This window comes from Chelmon rostratus, chromosome 7 (assembly GCF_017976325.1).
Source record: "Chelmon rostratus isolate fCheRos1 chromosome 7, fCheRos1.pri, whole genome shotgun sequence".
Taxonomy (NCBI): Eukaryota; Metazoa; Chordata; class Actinopteri; order Chaetodontiformes; family Chaetodontidae; genus Chelmon; species Chelmon rostratus.
In genome coordinates, this window is record NC_055664.1 from 22,673,041 (window position 1) to 22,688,136 (window position 15,096).

General features: G+C 41.3%; 1 protein-coding gene across 4 annotated transcripts in view; it reads left to right on the forward strand.

Moving 5' to 3' along the window:
- The window catches only part of nbeab (neurobeachin b), a 183,761-nt gene that overhangs the window by 48,149 nt on the left and 120,516 nt on the right, over window positions 1-15,096 (forward strand). For all 4 annotated transcript variants that reach the window (XM_041941458.1, XM_041941455.1, XM_041941459.1 and 1 more), the window contains exons 5-11: window positions 728-849; window positions 2,881-3,007; window positions 4,925-5,044; window positions 6,106-6,252; window positions 11,599-11,796; window positions 11,942-12,075; window positions 13,912-14,020. In XM_041941458.1, coding sequence (XP_041797392.1) covers window positions 728-849; window positions 2,881-3,007; window positions 4,925-5,044; window positions 6,106-6,252; window positions 11,599-11,796; window positions 11,942-12,075; window positions 13,912-14,020 — 957 coding nt within the window. The remainder of the gene's footprint in view (window positions 1-727; window positions 850-2,880; window positions 3,008-4,924; window positions 5,045-6,105; window positions 6,253-11,598; window positions 11,797-11,941; window positions 12,076-13,911; window positions 14,021-15,096) is intronic.

The window sequence follows — 15,096 nt, forward strand, 5'->3', positions numbered from 1 at the left end:
TATCTTGGGAGCTGACATATTGACAGAAACCAGGGACATTGTAGATGACATAGGCAGGGGGAGATGCAAAACCTGTGGCAGGACTTTACACTTGCTACAGAGTAGAGCATACTCTTCACCGCTTTTGCATCTATTTGCGTCAGGCCAGCGCTTATTGATTAAAGCAAGTAAATGAGTTGTCACAGTAGTTTCATAAAACGTAATTTTTCGCCGATGGTTGTTTTAAATGACTCTCCAGAATCTTGCATATTAATAGAGCGTTAACCTAAATGCAAATAGGACTTAAATTCATGGCTCGATTTATTTCAACGAGGCTGAACATTGTAAAATATTCAGCATGAGCAGAAATTATAATGCGATCAGTTGGCCTCTAACATTGTGGAGGTCAACACACATTTGCAATTTCCAGTGTGTTATTTAGTTTTATAAAACTATTAATAAATTAGAACAGACACAGTGGTCTGACCTAAGCAAAGATCTTTCATAGATCATTGAATATTTGCAATAACTATTAAGCCAAAAAGAAGCTTGAAGAAGTTTCAGATTACGCTTAAATTGCTCTGTTAGTCAGTAATTATAATTTGAACATCATAGTTTTGTGCTCTGACTCAAGTTTGTTCCTACATAGTGGAGCTTAATTTTATATTAAACTACTCTAGAGGTAAAGCAGCTTTCTAAACAATTGTCACTCATCCTGCATCTTTGTGCCTGTTGTTTTTTGTCCAAGGCCATTGCTTTACCTCCTATTGCCAAGTGGCCTTATCAAAATGGGTTTACATTCAACACCTGGTTCAGAATGGATCCCTTGAATAACATCAATGTTGACAAGGACAAACCATATCTCTACTGGTGAGTAAACAATTATATGTGTTCCATGTTTCCGATGTCCTCAGTACGCTCCTAGCTCTCTCTCGCAGGTGCTTTAAGTCCATATTATGACACCGGAGAGATGAAAATAACACTTTCCTGTTTTTCATCAATCTAATTGCTTTAGCTTTGTATGAGGAATCATTCCCTCTCTGCAGATACCTATAAAGCTACCAGCAGCTTTATTGACAAAGCAATATGCTGTCTGATACTCTGACCTACAGTGATTTTCCCATCTAAGCAGATTATGGCTGCAACTTGTTTTTCAAGGTTAAACTAGTTTTACAGATACTATTTTTCACACACTTGCAACACTTATGTAATGTGGTTTGTGAAAGGGTCTCATTTTTTCCAGATAGTGTTCATGAATTATAATGGAGTAAGAGGGGAATTAGGTAAGATTAGTGAGATTAAAACCCATGGAAGCATGAACTTCAGTGACTGGTACTGGCTGTTACAGAGGTGGACTGCTGCAGTGGGAGGCACTGTGGAGGTATTAATTTAGATTTGAATATCTGCCACACAAGGCCCACATACCAGCTCTTGCAGGGGCTTGTGGATAATTAGTGCTAAAATCAATAACCCAAAAGTGCCGTGATGTTCTACGGCTGTTTTTTCTGTTTATGAGAGGAGCTTTGGGAGAAAATCACGGGACACAATGGGACATATAAAAGAGTTGTGGAAGGAAATGAGATGAAAGGGTAGAGTTTGCTGACGGGTTCACACTATTTGGTCACAGATAACAGTTAGTTCAGTGTGTCATCTGCTGGCTGCCATTGCTTTACCTGGATCATACAGTTCGAATGAAAGAATCTGCTCACCTTGGAAGGACTTGTTCTGCGTTTCTCTGATGTGTAACATCAAAAAGGAAAAAAAAAATAGAAATACTGGCTACGCTAAGTTGTTAGTATTCATGTGGCAGCAATTCCTTACTGACAGAGTCACAAAAAGGCTGAGATATGCCAAGCTAATCCTGTTTATGCTTTGCTCCGAGGGCCTCGTAGCTCAGTGGCCGGGCATGTAGACAACAAAAAAGAGCTGTATCTTCAGAAGCGGACCAAGGCTTGCTGCTTTGCACCTGATGTGCAATCACAAGCAGGTTTGTCCACTGAAGTGTCTTGGCTGGCTCCGTGGTAGCTAGGTGTGGGGCTCAATATCTCTCTGTCCCCGCAAGCACCCCACAATATACAAGCCCAGGCTCTCTTTATCTACCTTGACAAAGAGGTCTGTTTGTTTTAGATGATCCCAGTGGGTGGGTGGTGGTGTTGGTGTGGAGCTTTGAGGGTGGTATATTGCTGTAGACCTTAAGACTGTGGGAATGTAGTGAGTACATGTCAGCAGTGAAAAAGATGTTCAGTTCAAGCAGGGAAAGAAAGGAGAACTAGTGTGTTATTGCTGTTATTGTTTGTTTGTGTGTGTGTGCAGGGTGAGGGCTGTACAGGGTCTGCTCATATTGTATATAGTTATCTTTCATTAGTGCTGGCATTATATGTTTTTTATCTGGTGACAAAAAGATTGCAGTGGAGAAATGAGACCCTGGATGCATCACTGAAGTGTGCTCATCAACTGAATGGTTTTGGTTTTTTTTCACATTTGTAGTTATTACCATGTCTGCAAAATTTGCAGTAGCTATAGTCTCCCTTAAGGTTTTTTTTTCCTGTTCTAACTGGTTACCCGTAATATCATAATTCTCATAAGAGTTACCTGTCAATTACCTCTGCAAATTGCTTTGTGTCTGCATTGTGCCAGACATTCAAATATTATGCTGACCCCAATTTTATTATGCAGAAGGAAGCCACTATTTCACTTCAGTTATTAGTTTGTACAGTATATGCAGTGTTGTTAAGGAGGAAATATCCGAAAGAATATATTAAAGAGATGCAGACTGTGGTCAGAAACCTTGCACCCGAGTTGGGTAGAAATCTATTATATCATGTCTGTTGATTAATCCATTAGGTTAACCCGATCAAGTTTGCAGCTCGTGCTATATACAATCCATGTTTCTGTTTACAGCTTCCGTACCAGCAAGGGAATTGGGTACTCTGCACATTTTGTTGGTAACTGCTTGATCGTGACATCACTCAAGTCTAAAGGAAAGGGTTTCCAGCATTGCGTGAAGTATGATTTTCAGCCCAGGAAGGTAGGAGAACCTTTGGCCTTCAATCATGCATTTCAGCTATTACACAACATATAATTTTGTTATTTAGACCTATAAAATTTTGATATAGGAATGGAATTATTGGACACTGAAGACATAGGTGATAGCTACTTCAAATACAAGTGAGCCACACCTGAACATGAGTTGCATTATACCAACCGTGGAATACCAGAATTGCACATAATTGTGGCCTGAGCTGAGAAGAAGTGGCTTTAGATTTCATTTAAAATGGTAATAACACTGCTCTTTAAAACAGCATGCAGGTTTGGCTGCACCTAAACGTGACTCCTTACCTACCAGCTGTTCTTTTTTTGGCGTTACGAAGTTGTATGTCTGCACATAGATCTGAAGCGTTTAAGACCCACAGAGGAGTCTCACAGGTGTAATTGGATGTAAATGTAGAGTAGAAAATTAAACTTAATTTAGCGTGGAATGTCAGTGTAATGCAGCCGTCCCTGCAGAGAAGGAAAACAGGCTCAAAGCATGTGTCAAACAATTAGAGCCCTCGCGTAACACCTGGGAACAACTATTCATCCCATTCCTACTGTCACAGCGCAGGTATCGTTTCGTAGAAGCTCTTGGAAGATAAAACATGTTGAATTAAGTTTCTAATTGATCCTGGGTTCAGACATCTGTGGATAAGTGCCGTTCTAAATTATCTGCAGGCTGCTTGCACTCTTCCCCTCAGCCATGAATCCTGTTTTAAGTGTCCTCACCTTTGTGAGTAGACGGCCGTAATTCCATTACACTGCTCACAGTGCGGGTCAAACCCATAAAGAGTGGGCACACAGTCACATAAGAAATGGACACCCTGTTGCTTACTTCTGTGAGTGGTTGTGCCAGTCTTGCCCTCATGTAATTCGTTCCAAGAGTTAACACAGATGGCAGGGAAGCATTGATTACAAGGCATTGACTGAAAATTGACAGAAAATAAACACACACACACACACACACACACACACACACATGCACAGTCGGCTGAACAGATCCCTTCGTTTTTAACTTTTCAATTCAAAGAGGCAAAAGAGTGATCTGAGTAAGGAGAAAATTTTGGAGATAAATGTGAAATGAACTGATGTCAGTGCTACAGCTGCTGCATCAGCAACACAGAATATGGATTAAACAGAAAACTTGAATAAATAAAATGCAGCTACAAAGTGTTCTGATGTGAATAAATAATGCAGTATATACGTACAGGATCCACATTATGAAATATGATCAAAGAAATGCATGTTTAAAACTTTCTTTTTTATTTTGCTACTTTATAAGCAGAACTTCAGATATGTTCCACTTTACTGACTCGGTGACTCGTCACAGTTTTTATGTTCACATATCAGTAAACATACCCACAGGAAGAGCTTTAAAGAAATAATGAAAATAGAAGTCATCAATCATGTTTCCCTCTCTTAACATACAGTTGTTTTGAGATCAATGCGATGTAGTTTCTTTGTGAGTTTTGTACCAACTTTGTCAACCATGACATCTTTTAAAATCACCTCTAGCTGTGGACTTGATCTGACTCACGTTATTGTTTCACTCCTGAATAATTACTGCCAGTACCTGACATGGCTTTGTTCAGAATGAAAAATGAGTGGTCTTGCGTCCTCGTAGCCTTTTCTCTGATCTATCAGTCACAGTCGTTGGGTGGAAAAGCAAGCAAGTTTCTAGCAACTTTGAGGTTCATCTGAATTTTCTGCCTTTAAAAGAAACAAACAGGAGAGCTTACCAGAAATGTTGTAGATGTTGCGCAATGAACTAAACTCTGTTGTAGTTTAAGTTAAGTATAGTCAAATTTAATTAAGTGTAAAGACAGTCTCAGAAAATACAGATAATGACTTGTGTAACAAATGACTTGTTCTGTACTTCACTGACATCATGTGTCTCTCTTCTCACCCTCAGTGGTACATGATCAGTATAGTTCACATCTACAGCCGCTGGAGGAACAGTGAAATCAGATGCTACGTTAACGGACAGCTTGTTTCCTATGGAGACATGGCATGGCACGTCAACACAAATGATGTAAGCGCGCTCCCTTTTACTCCTCACTGCTGTCATTTTTCCCCCTGGTTTTGATGTTTATTGGCACAGGACTGACCGAGGCTGGAACGGTGACATTTCGGATGGATAGTGCTCATTGAGTAAAATGAGTTTTACCATATAAACATGGAATTCTCTCAGAAATATGACTGACATTTCAGTCTTAATTTGGATATCCATTTGTCACAGAGCTGTGCTGCAGTGGAGGATGGAAGATGGAATTTTCAGATTCATGCATAGAGAATATGTACATGTATAGAGTGAAAATGGCTACATCTCAGAAGCTACTTTATATATGTGTACAGAGATTGTAATGTGTGACAACATTGCGAGTGATGATGTAACAGTATAATATAATATATTTATAATATATATAATATATTTATTTAATATGTCTGAATGACTCTAAGCCAAATGAAACTTAGTCACAGGACAGTTTTAAAACGTGTGTTGCACATTTCCAAAGGTAGCTGTATCTGTGTATTGAAAAGAAGACAAATGACGGGTTGCGATATACGCTCACTGGCCACTTTATTAGGTACACTTACCCAGTACTCAATTAGATAGAATGGACTTTTGTAAAAGGTCAAAGCTTGATCAAGAATTTAAATTCTTTATTAACAAATCTGATGTTTTTTTCCCCCCAATACCAGCTGTATAGACCTTCATACTGACTGTTTCTTCTGTTGTCATTCACTGATGTCATTGATAGTTATCTTTCAATTTTGTCCTGAATGCAATCACAGCACATATTCTCTCTATCCCAAAGGTTATATTGAGGTTTCCTATTTTTGTAAATCAGAGCCATTGTTTTCTTCTTCCCATTTGGGAATTGTCATGGTTGACGCAAAAACAGCACAGAAGGCGATGCTGGTCCAGATAGTTACATTTCTCAGCAAAAATATAATGCTTTTGTGCAATCAAATTTGCGTTTTCGAGTTTTTTGCCTTTGCCTAATTCAACTGTGTGTGAACTTGGATATTTTGTCTTAAGTCTGAAAGTATCAAATGATGTGGCTGTTTATTTCTATGTCCCTCTTGCAGAGTTATGATAAGTGCTTCCTCGGGTCCTCTGAGACAGCAGATGCAAACAGAGTATTCTGCGGGCAGCTAGGAGCCGTCTACGTATTCAGCGAAGCCCTAAATCCTGCACAGATATTTGCAATTCATCAGCTAGGACCAGGCTATAAGGTATGTGCTTTAGGGTGACTAAATTAGATTACATGTAAGCAGACCGCATCACCTATCAATCTGTGAAATCGGTGCCCGGTGCTGCCCTGCCGCAGCTCCTTTGCCATGTGTCTCCGTCCTGGGAGTGATGCTTTTCCTCCCGGATAAACGGCTGCATAGATTACCTTCCTCCTGGAAATAATGGCACAATACACAGAGGAAAGCAGCAGGCACTGCGAGGGGATGGAGTCCTGAGCTGACTTATATCAGCTGCAGCAGGTGTAGCACAACCAAGCTCCTTGACAAAGACCAAAAGATTGTGAATATAGACAGATGCTGACCTACCCGGAAGGGGATTCAGCTGTGAATGTTAATCATATGGTGACAAAATATTTGGTTTGCACATTTTATTTCTTTAAGTGTGGTGGGATGACTCATTCTGGAGAGAGATTGTTGATATTCGCTGAATTTGAAATTCGGTGACTATCTCCTCACGGCCGGCTATCTGTCCTCTCTGTGTGTGGAAAAAAATATCTGTGTTTTGTACTCATCCTTTCCCTGAATGGGAAGCAAACAAAGGGGTTCAGATGGAGCTGCGCAACACTTTTCCAGCCAATCAGCAACAGGTGGCGTTCATGCTCATGCACTGCAAAAAAGGAAAAGGAGTGGGTGGGGTCTGAGATGCTAACATGTAGCCGCATTTTGAAGAAGGGGAGATGGCATTATCGACAATCTTTCTCCAGAATGACTCACCCCTCCTTTAAATTCCAGTTTTAATTATTTATTTTATTGACTCTCTATCCCCAAATATTCCACTCATCTTGAACAAGATACAGGGTGTGTCCTCAGTTTATTCTCAGATTTTGAGGCAGCTCTTTCTCACTCTCACTGTCTCACTTTGCCTCCTGATGCTCACAAAGTGCTGCTGTTTCTTCACAGATTTAAGCCCTGCACTCTGTCACAAATTGAGGAATGACACGCACTGCCAAATCAGCTTTGAACACAGGATGCGTCTTAGACTATTTACAATATCTCTGCCCATTTTACACCAGCTCTGTTCGCTCTCCAGCTGCTTTGAAGACAAAATTAGGCTTCTTTTCATGGCAGGAAGGAACGGTAGTCCTTGGCGTTGTCATTGTAAAACCTACTCTGTCCAGGATTAGGAGATGGATGTTTGTGATTTCAATCATGTCTATGAATGCCTGGAGATCCCCAGGAGAACCCGTTGTTTGGTCTTTTCACTAATGGCTGGTGACTTGCCGTTTACCTCCTTAATTGTTCTTCCAGACCTTCTATTAGAGAGGTAGCACACAGCGGAGCAATTCTCCAGATTTCTCAAAATAATGAAGTGCATGTCCCAGGGAGACAATTACCTGCAATTGATGAAGTTGGGAACACGTGGTCAGGGTGAGTATGACAGAGCCAGCCAAGTGAGTTGAGGAGGAAGGTCAGAGAGTTGTCAGGCCCACTGATTGGCTGTTGTAATGGGAGTGCTGTCCAGGGGACAGAAGGCTCGTCTGTTTTAATTGCAAACTGCCAGGAAGAGTCTGAGTGCGGCAGATCACAGCGTTAATCTGCTACAGTATGTACATTGGACTCTCATTATATCTGTTTCAGCTCAGCTCAGCTCCACAGTCGGGGAAACAACATCTGAGCTGATGTATGATTTATTTTCTGATCCATGGTCCTCTCATCCATGTTTGATGTTTGACACGCTTCCCCTTGCTCTCACAGTGTATGGAGTGTAACTGTTGGTGCGGCTAGTTGAAATGCAGAGATTATTGCTGCCTAGGGTAACTATCTCTGTTGCATGTTATGATTTGTGGCTGTAAATCGGACAGACCTGTTAGTAGAATCTGCTCCCTGGGCTCTTTTCATATTGCTAGATGTGAAATTGCACTCTGACGCGAGATGGACTCATGGACATTTCATTTAAAGTACTAAACAACTTTTGCTGTATATTGCTATTTCTATGACTGACTGGAAACATTCCCAGCCTTTTGGAGATAACATCAAGGGACAGTGTTGGGTCTATAGACTCTGAGGCTGACACAAGCTGGCTGTCATATTTGACTGTCATTCATCACTGCTGTTTTAACAGATCTCATAAGCTTTGGTGTTAGTGTAGGAAATTGTAAACTGAAGTATTCATTCAAGGGAATTGCCTCACAACTTTGTGAGATGCAACTCAGATTAAAGAATATGATTCCCAATGGAAGCTAGCAAACACAGAAAGGGCCTCTTAGGGTGTTTATTCTGGATAGCTGGATATCTCTTTCCAGCTCTGGTAAATAGCCTGGTCTGGAGTCATAAAGTAACATCCGTCACAGCAATATCCAGTGACAGCTTCACTGAACACAAAGTATTAGTCAGTGAGTTGACTCGTCAAAACAATTAAGCCACGACTTAATGTCTTTTCATATGATTCACTTCGAGTTATTTCTGTCTTCGCTTTCTATCATCACTACCATATGTGTTCTACATGAGGCAGATTAGCCCATTGAATTTGTGCCAACACTGCTCTGCAGTATGCACCACAGATTGCTGTAGAAGAGACTGAGGAGCTGCACAGTCCTGGTCCTCCCTTGCCAGGGAAGACAAATGTTATTTCATCGTAGATGCCATGCAATTGTACAATATGTGGACATTACATGACAAGCTTATCAGTGTCAAACACATTTGGATACTAAACAGTCCTACACACTGTATGTACCTGCAAATTTAGGCCTATTTGCAGAAAACTGCGGCTGTCAATGCAGCAACAACTTAAGTCTCATTCACAACTAGAGGGTATATATAACGCCACCAAGGCTACAGAATAGAAAATGTTAAATCTGTCTGATGTTTTCATTTGCATCAAAATGCTAGTTCCGCTAGACAATCATTAGCTACACGTGGATGACTTTTTTTTTTCTCAAGCAAATGCACATTCTTCTATATTCCCCTAGTCTGGTTCTGCAACTAAATCTAATCACTTTTCAGTAACTAGCATGGGAGCGTCCCCAGCTTGTCCATTGTCTGCCCCCGGCCAAAGACAGCCTTTAGGACTGGGACAGAAAGAAAGCAACTGTGCTGTAATTCTTTTATATGACTGGCTGGTCTGTGGAATGATGCTCTCATGCTACAGGGTTTGTTACTGTAGCTACAACCCATGAGATCATTATTTTCACACTGCGGCAGGGCTCATACTAAAGTGCAGGGCACTGGAGCTTGTTATTTCTTGTCACTTGGGTTTCATGAGTAGGAACTTTTGAAGGATGTTAGAGACTACATGATGAGATGCACACTGACTGTTGTGGGGACTTGATCATAGCAGATGAGCAAAATACTTCTTATACCCTTTTTATCATCTGACTGGAAGGAGATATGCTATTAAATGTGGCTCGGCCATCTCAGTTTCTTGAACTTGCCTTTAAAACTCTTGTAAGAGTAATACTGCCAGGCCACAGATATAGCTCCAACAAATATACATGCATTATGACCAATATAGTTTAGACTCAGGGTTACCTTACCCAAAGTAAAATATGAAACCCAGAGGATAAAGTTCCAGGATCAGAAAACTTACTAAAGACTTGAACCATGATACAATTTAAACACTTTTGATACAAGCTCTTTTAAATGTATCGTACAATATTTGTAGCAGCTCTGGTGAATAATATAAAGTTGTAATGTTGTATCGACCATCTCAAGGTCGCCATGTCCTTAACATTCTGCACTTTAGAGGCACACAGAATAAAATGCACAATCGTTATACAATTTGACAACCTGATTCAGCTCACCTTTTTATCCATTTACTCCTTTACTGCAGCCCAGATTTAGATGGCTTTCAGGCAGGCACGTGAACCCTGTTTGCTTGTGTTGCATAACATACTGTATTTATCTACAGTCCCTCTACGACCAGATGGTTGTTTTCTCTCTGGTACTTCAGCTCTTTATGTCTCCCTTTATCTTATCACCAGCCGCTTGCTGTCCATGAGTCAGAGGGGGAAGGAAAAACATTTCTCTCATTCATTAATAAGTCAACCCTCCTGATTAGAGGACTTGATTTCCTTATTAAGCATGTTCCATTCACACTGCATTGATGGATGAATTCGGCTCATCTCTCATCCTCTAATTGATTGAGTAAATTAAGACTAGTCTGTTATCGATCAGCTATTTGTTATTTCTGCCACAATTAATGTGTTACTGAGCTACTGACGGATGGAAGCCCCAGTTATAGATGTGACTGAGTGTCATTTGGGTCTAGTTTTTCTGTCTCTCTGGTCTGAAGATGGGACACAATTAATAAATAAGAGAAGAAACCATGCTGAGTCTATATTGTTATCTCAATAAGTATTTGCACGGTGTTTTGATTCAGAGTCTGATTACTTTGGATGTGAATTGACACAGTAACTCAAAGCTAAATTGCAAACTGCTGGCTTTAATTTTAAGATGTTTTCAGCCATACTGGATAATCTTCTCTCGTATTTGCTCCTGTTCCATGAGTGCAAAGCATATTTGAACAGAAAAATACTTCTGCCAAAAAGAAGCATATGCATTGGAAAAATCTTACGTCTTGCATGACACACACACTCTCTGTAGCCTTTTTCCATTTCAGTGGATTTTTGTGAGAATTCAGCAGTGCCTGTGCTCAGCCTCGAGATTGCTCCAGAACAGGCTAGAGCGAATGGCTGGGTTAAATTAATGGCGGTAAACAGTCATCGGTGGTATCAAAGCAACTCTCATCCCTCTCTTCAGCCCCTGTTCCTCCTAATTATTTTAATCTGCAGTAGAACCTGGAAGATTGTCATCAAACAATGTTCCCACAGAGATAAAAAGGGAAGGCTCCAGAGTAAACATTCAGAATAAAACAAAATGAAGCCAACCGATAAAAGATGTGCAACAAATCCCTACTTAACCTGATAATGTCACATGCTCCTGAGGGGACACGTTTCTTGCACCTGGAATGCAGATTTTCTTAAGCAATGCAACACCATACTACAGGTTAATTTCACTATTTGCCCTGACACATTGATTATTTAATTGTGTCCACAACAGTTACATTGTGTTGTTTATTGCATCGATATGGAATTGTAGAAATGAAAAGGACAGATTTGAATCAAATCAGATAAAAAAGAAAGCTTCTAATCAATGTAATTCAGTTTCTAAATATTGACATACTGCGATGCACATAGATTGACCTCTAGAAATGCAGGGTCGTGAACACAAAAAGGCATCTTGCCATTTTTCATTCATGAATGGACATTTTTAATCAAGTTATAATGAAAAGATAACACCCAAGAGGTACTGAATGTGAAGGACTCTCTCTCTCCATGTCTTTCTTTGTCTCTGCCTTATTCTGCCTCATTTCTTCCCTCTTCTTTCCAGAGCACATTTAAGTTCAAGTCCGAGAGTGATATCCACTTAGCAGAGCATCACAAGCAGGTGTTGTATGACAGCAAGTTGGCCAGCTCCATCTCCTTCACCTATAATGCCAAGGCCACTGACGCCCAGCTTTGCCTGGAGTCCTCGCCTAAAGAAAATGCTTCCATCTTTGTGCACTCACCACACGCCCTCATGCTACAGGTCAGTTGCTTTAATCAAAGCCAACTCTAACTGTGTGTACACTATCCCAGATTTTGATTCGTTAATTTCCAGTGCACTCATTTTAAAATGTCACTACAAGGGTGTGAGTAAGCTTTTTTTTTTTGTTTTGATATTATCCTCACAGGATGTTAAAGCCACAGTGACTCACTCCATCCACAGTGCCATCCACTCCATTGGGGGGATCCAGGTGCTCTTCCCGCTCTTTGCTCAGATGGACTACCATCAGCTGAATGACAGCCAGGTGGAATCCACTGTATGGTAAGAAGAAGAGATGTTGTTACTGTATAAGAGAATTTAACTTTTCTGAAATCTGCGTTGATGCCTTAGAATTTTACAGATGAAATTGTAGGTGACAAGAGCTCAGTTTGGAGTTATTGTGAATTTGATTACTTTTTGATCCTTTAATCCTGAACCCTTTTTGACTTGAATATGAGGCTGTGTTTGTGTCTGATTGAGGGAAAACTGCAAGTCATATTAATGGCTTTCAGAAGTTGTGCAAAGGTAGATTTTGGGGTAAAAATCTAAATAAAAGGGGTGCTGCAACAATTGGAATGTCATATCTTGTTAAATATTATCACTGCTTTGCTGGAAAACAGCAGTTTTGTTGAACCTTTTGCAAGATACAGTTGAGTGCTCAGTTTGTTGACATATTGGTGATAAAGTATCAACATCCAGAATGATATAGGTGTCTGTTGGACAAACAATGTGGTGATATCAGTGTTTTGTATCACATCTTTTTTTCTGTATTGTATGCTGTAATTTTTTGTGTGTATATCAGTCAGCGTGTACTGTACACTGATACCAATATTTTTGTAATAGACCAATGCCTGCTTATAATACCAGCCTTGGTCAAACTGCAGTCCAGTTTTCATATTTGTCTCTACTCTCTGGTTCAGACTCCTCTCATCCCCATCATCCTGAATTGGTCAGTCCAAAGCTTCCCCACTGTGCCCTGGGTGGAGTCTGAGCTCTGCTCTAATCCTGTGTTAGTTCGACGACAGCAGTACGACTAGATAGACGCAGCGGTGGACACACAGCAGCGCAAACTCCTGATGCTCTGTGCCTCAGCAGCTTCCTCTCATCTCTGCTCTCTGTCCCTCTTTCTCTCGCGCTAACATGTCGCAGGTCCTTCCCTCACAAAGTGTCACTCTCCCCAGCGCTTGCCTTGTCCTTGCCTTGGCTCTCAGACTGAGTCTTCCTAAAGCCTGCTGAGCTGAGGAGTTCAAAGCCTCTGCAACAATTAACACTCTATAATGCCTGTAGATCTGCTGTGGCTGCTCTCAACAGCCCCCTTGAAGAGTACAATTAAAAAAAAAAAAATCCTTTAAATAGCCATGTTACTGTGCTTGCCCTTAAAATCCTAACAGCAGTGATATTACATCAGTTACTACTGCTCTGCCAAATTGGAAGGAAGCTGTGCTTGCAGTAAAGGATCAGAGGCTAAACCAAGACACACAGAGTTAACTCTCACCCAGCTCTGTATGTATTCCCCTTGGCTCGGTTACAGTGAAGTTGGAGCAGTAGTTAGAAATGAGCCACTGCAAACTGACATGGTAGTATGCATGTACTGTAGTTTGTATGCATGTAGTGTATGTGCAGTATCTGTTGGCTGCACAGGAGCGGTTGTGTCCTCGTGATTGTTGCGCTAGAGCGGAGGCCACCAGAGGATGTGAGGGAAAGCCGATTAAGAAGTGTCACTGAGCACCACTGTCACACAGCAAAAGGCTTCAACTGAAAAGCCCCGCAACAAAGAAAAAAAATGTCTTGTGCACTGCCCCTTGAACCCCTTCCCCCCTCCTCATACACATACACACACACACACACCCTGTTACAACTTGCCCCCCAGACCACTCTGTCTCTAGAGAGCCCAACGAGCCAACCCTTTCTTCTGAGTTGAAGAGGGATGAAAGTGGTGAGCGAGAGTTCCCAGCTGATTGCTGACATCCTCTGAAAATGACCTTGTTTATTCCCCTCTGCCACACTGTCTCCTCACGGCGCTGCGGTTTACAGAATAACTCCTTCACCACCTGATGAGTGTGTGAATAGATGGGTATTTCACCCCTGTGTGATACGTTGTGTCTTCTTCTTTTGCAGTGCCACTCTCCTGGCTTTTCTGGTTGAGCTACTCAAGAGCTCTGTGGCCATGCAGGAGCAAATGCTGGGAGGAAAGGGCTTTTTGGTGATTGGATACCTGCTTGAGAAGGTATGGTGAGGCTTCTATTACGTATCGCTGTGGTTTCCTAACCTCAGTGACACATCAGTTCTCTGGATCTTCTTATTTCCAAATTAACCAATTTCACCTCACCCAAACAAATACTGTATTGTTTACACTTTTGCTCTCAGTTAATATAAGAGGCAAGTGCATGTAGCCAAATCATAGCAACAGTTTTTTCTCACAGTAAAAAGAAAAATAAATGTGTCCAACTCTATTTATTTCTTGAGTGAAATAATGAATAGGGAATAATACTCTGATATGCATTTTTTTCCTGTAAAAAACCCATCTTCTTAACTTCTTTCACTTTCTCTACTATCAAGGTGCACTGTATCTTGTCTGTACTCTCCACTGACAACAGCCAGCTCCTCCATTGCATGTCGAGTCCTGAATGTGTCTTTGAACTAAACAGAGCTAGAAAGACAGAGACACCCCCCACCCCCACCCGGTTTCTCTCTCACTCCACATCAATCTTTATTTACCCATTTTGTGATGCAGATCCAGCAGCTTGCCGGCCTCCCCAGAGTGCTGGCTCTTTTGGAGCACTGAGAAATGACTCCACTTTGTCACTCAGTGACTTGCCTGCCTGCTGGCTTCAGCTGCTGTTAACTAACAGCCAGGCAGAGTCGGCACCTCAGAGCTGCCGTTTTTTCTCTCTCGCTTCCTTCCTGCTGCCAGGTTTCACACTTCCACATATCGCACCATCTGTTCATGATCTGTTTATGCCACACCTTCCCTTCCTCACATACCTTCATTTTCCCCCTCTCTCCTGCCCTCACCAAGTCCCCACCTGGGCAGAGACCAGGTGCCAGACAGGACCTGTATCGGTATTTGTCAAAGTGAAATTCTCTGCAAAGTCAAGCCTCTACAACTCGCCCTGATTTTGTTTTTACATTTTTTTTAGATTCAGTAACTTGACAAAATGACTAAGTAGATCAATTTATCACCTATGCCAACATGCGAAGTTGCTGCCAGAGAATGTAAGTGGAGCACAGAAATCCAGGCGATCCTTTAACTGAGCCTCTGTGCTGGGAAATTGACAGCATGATGTGAATAGTGAGTCATAT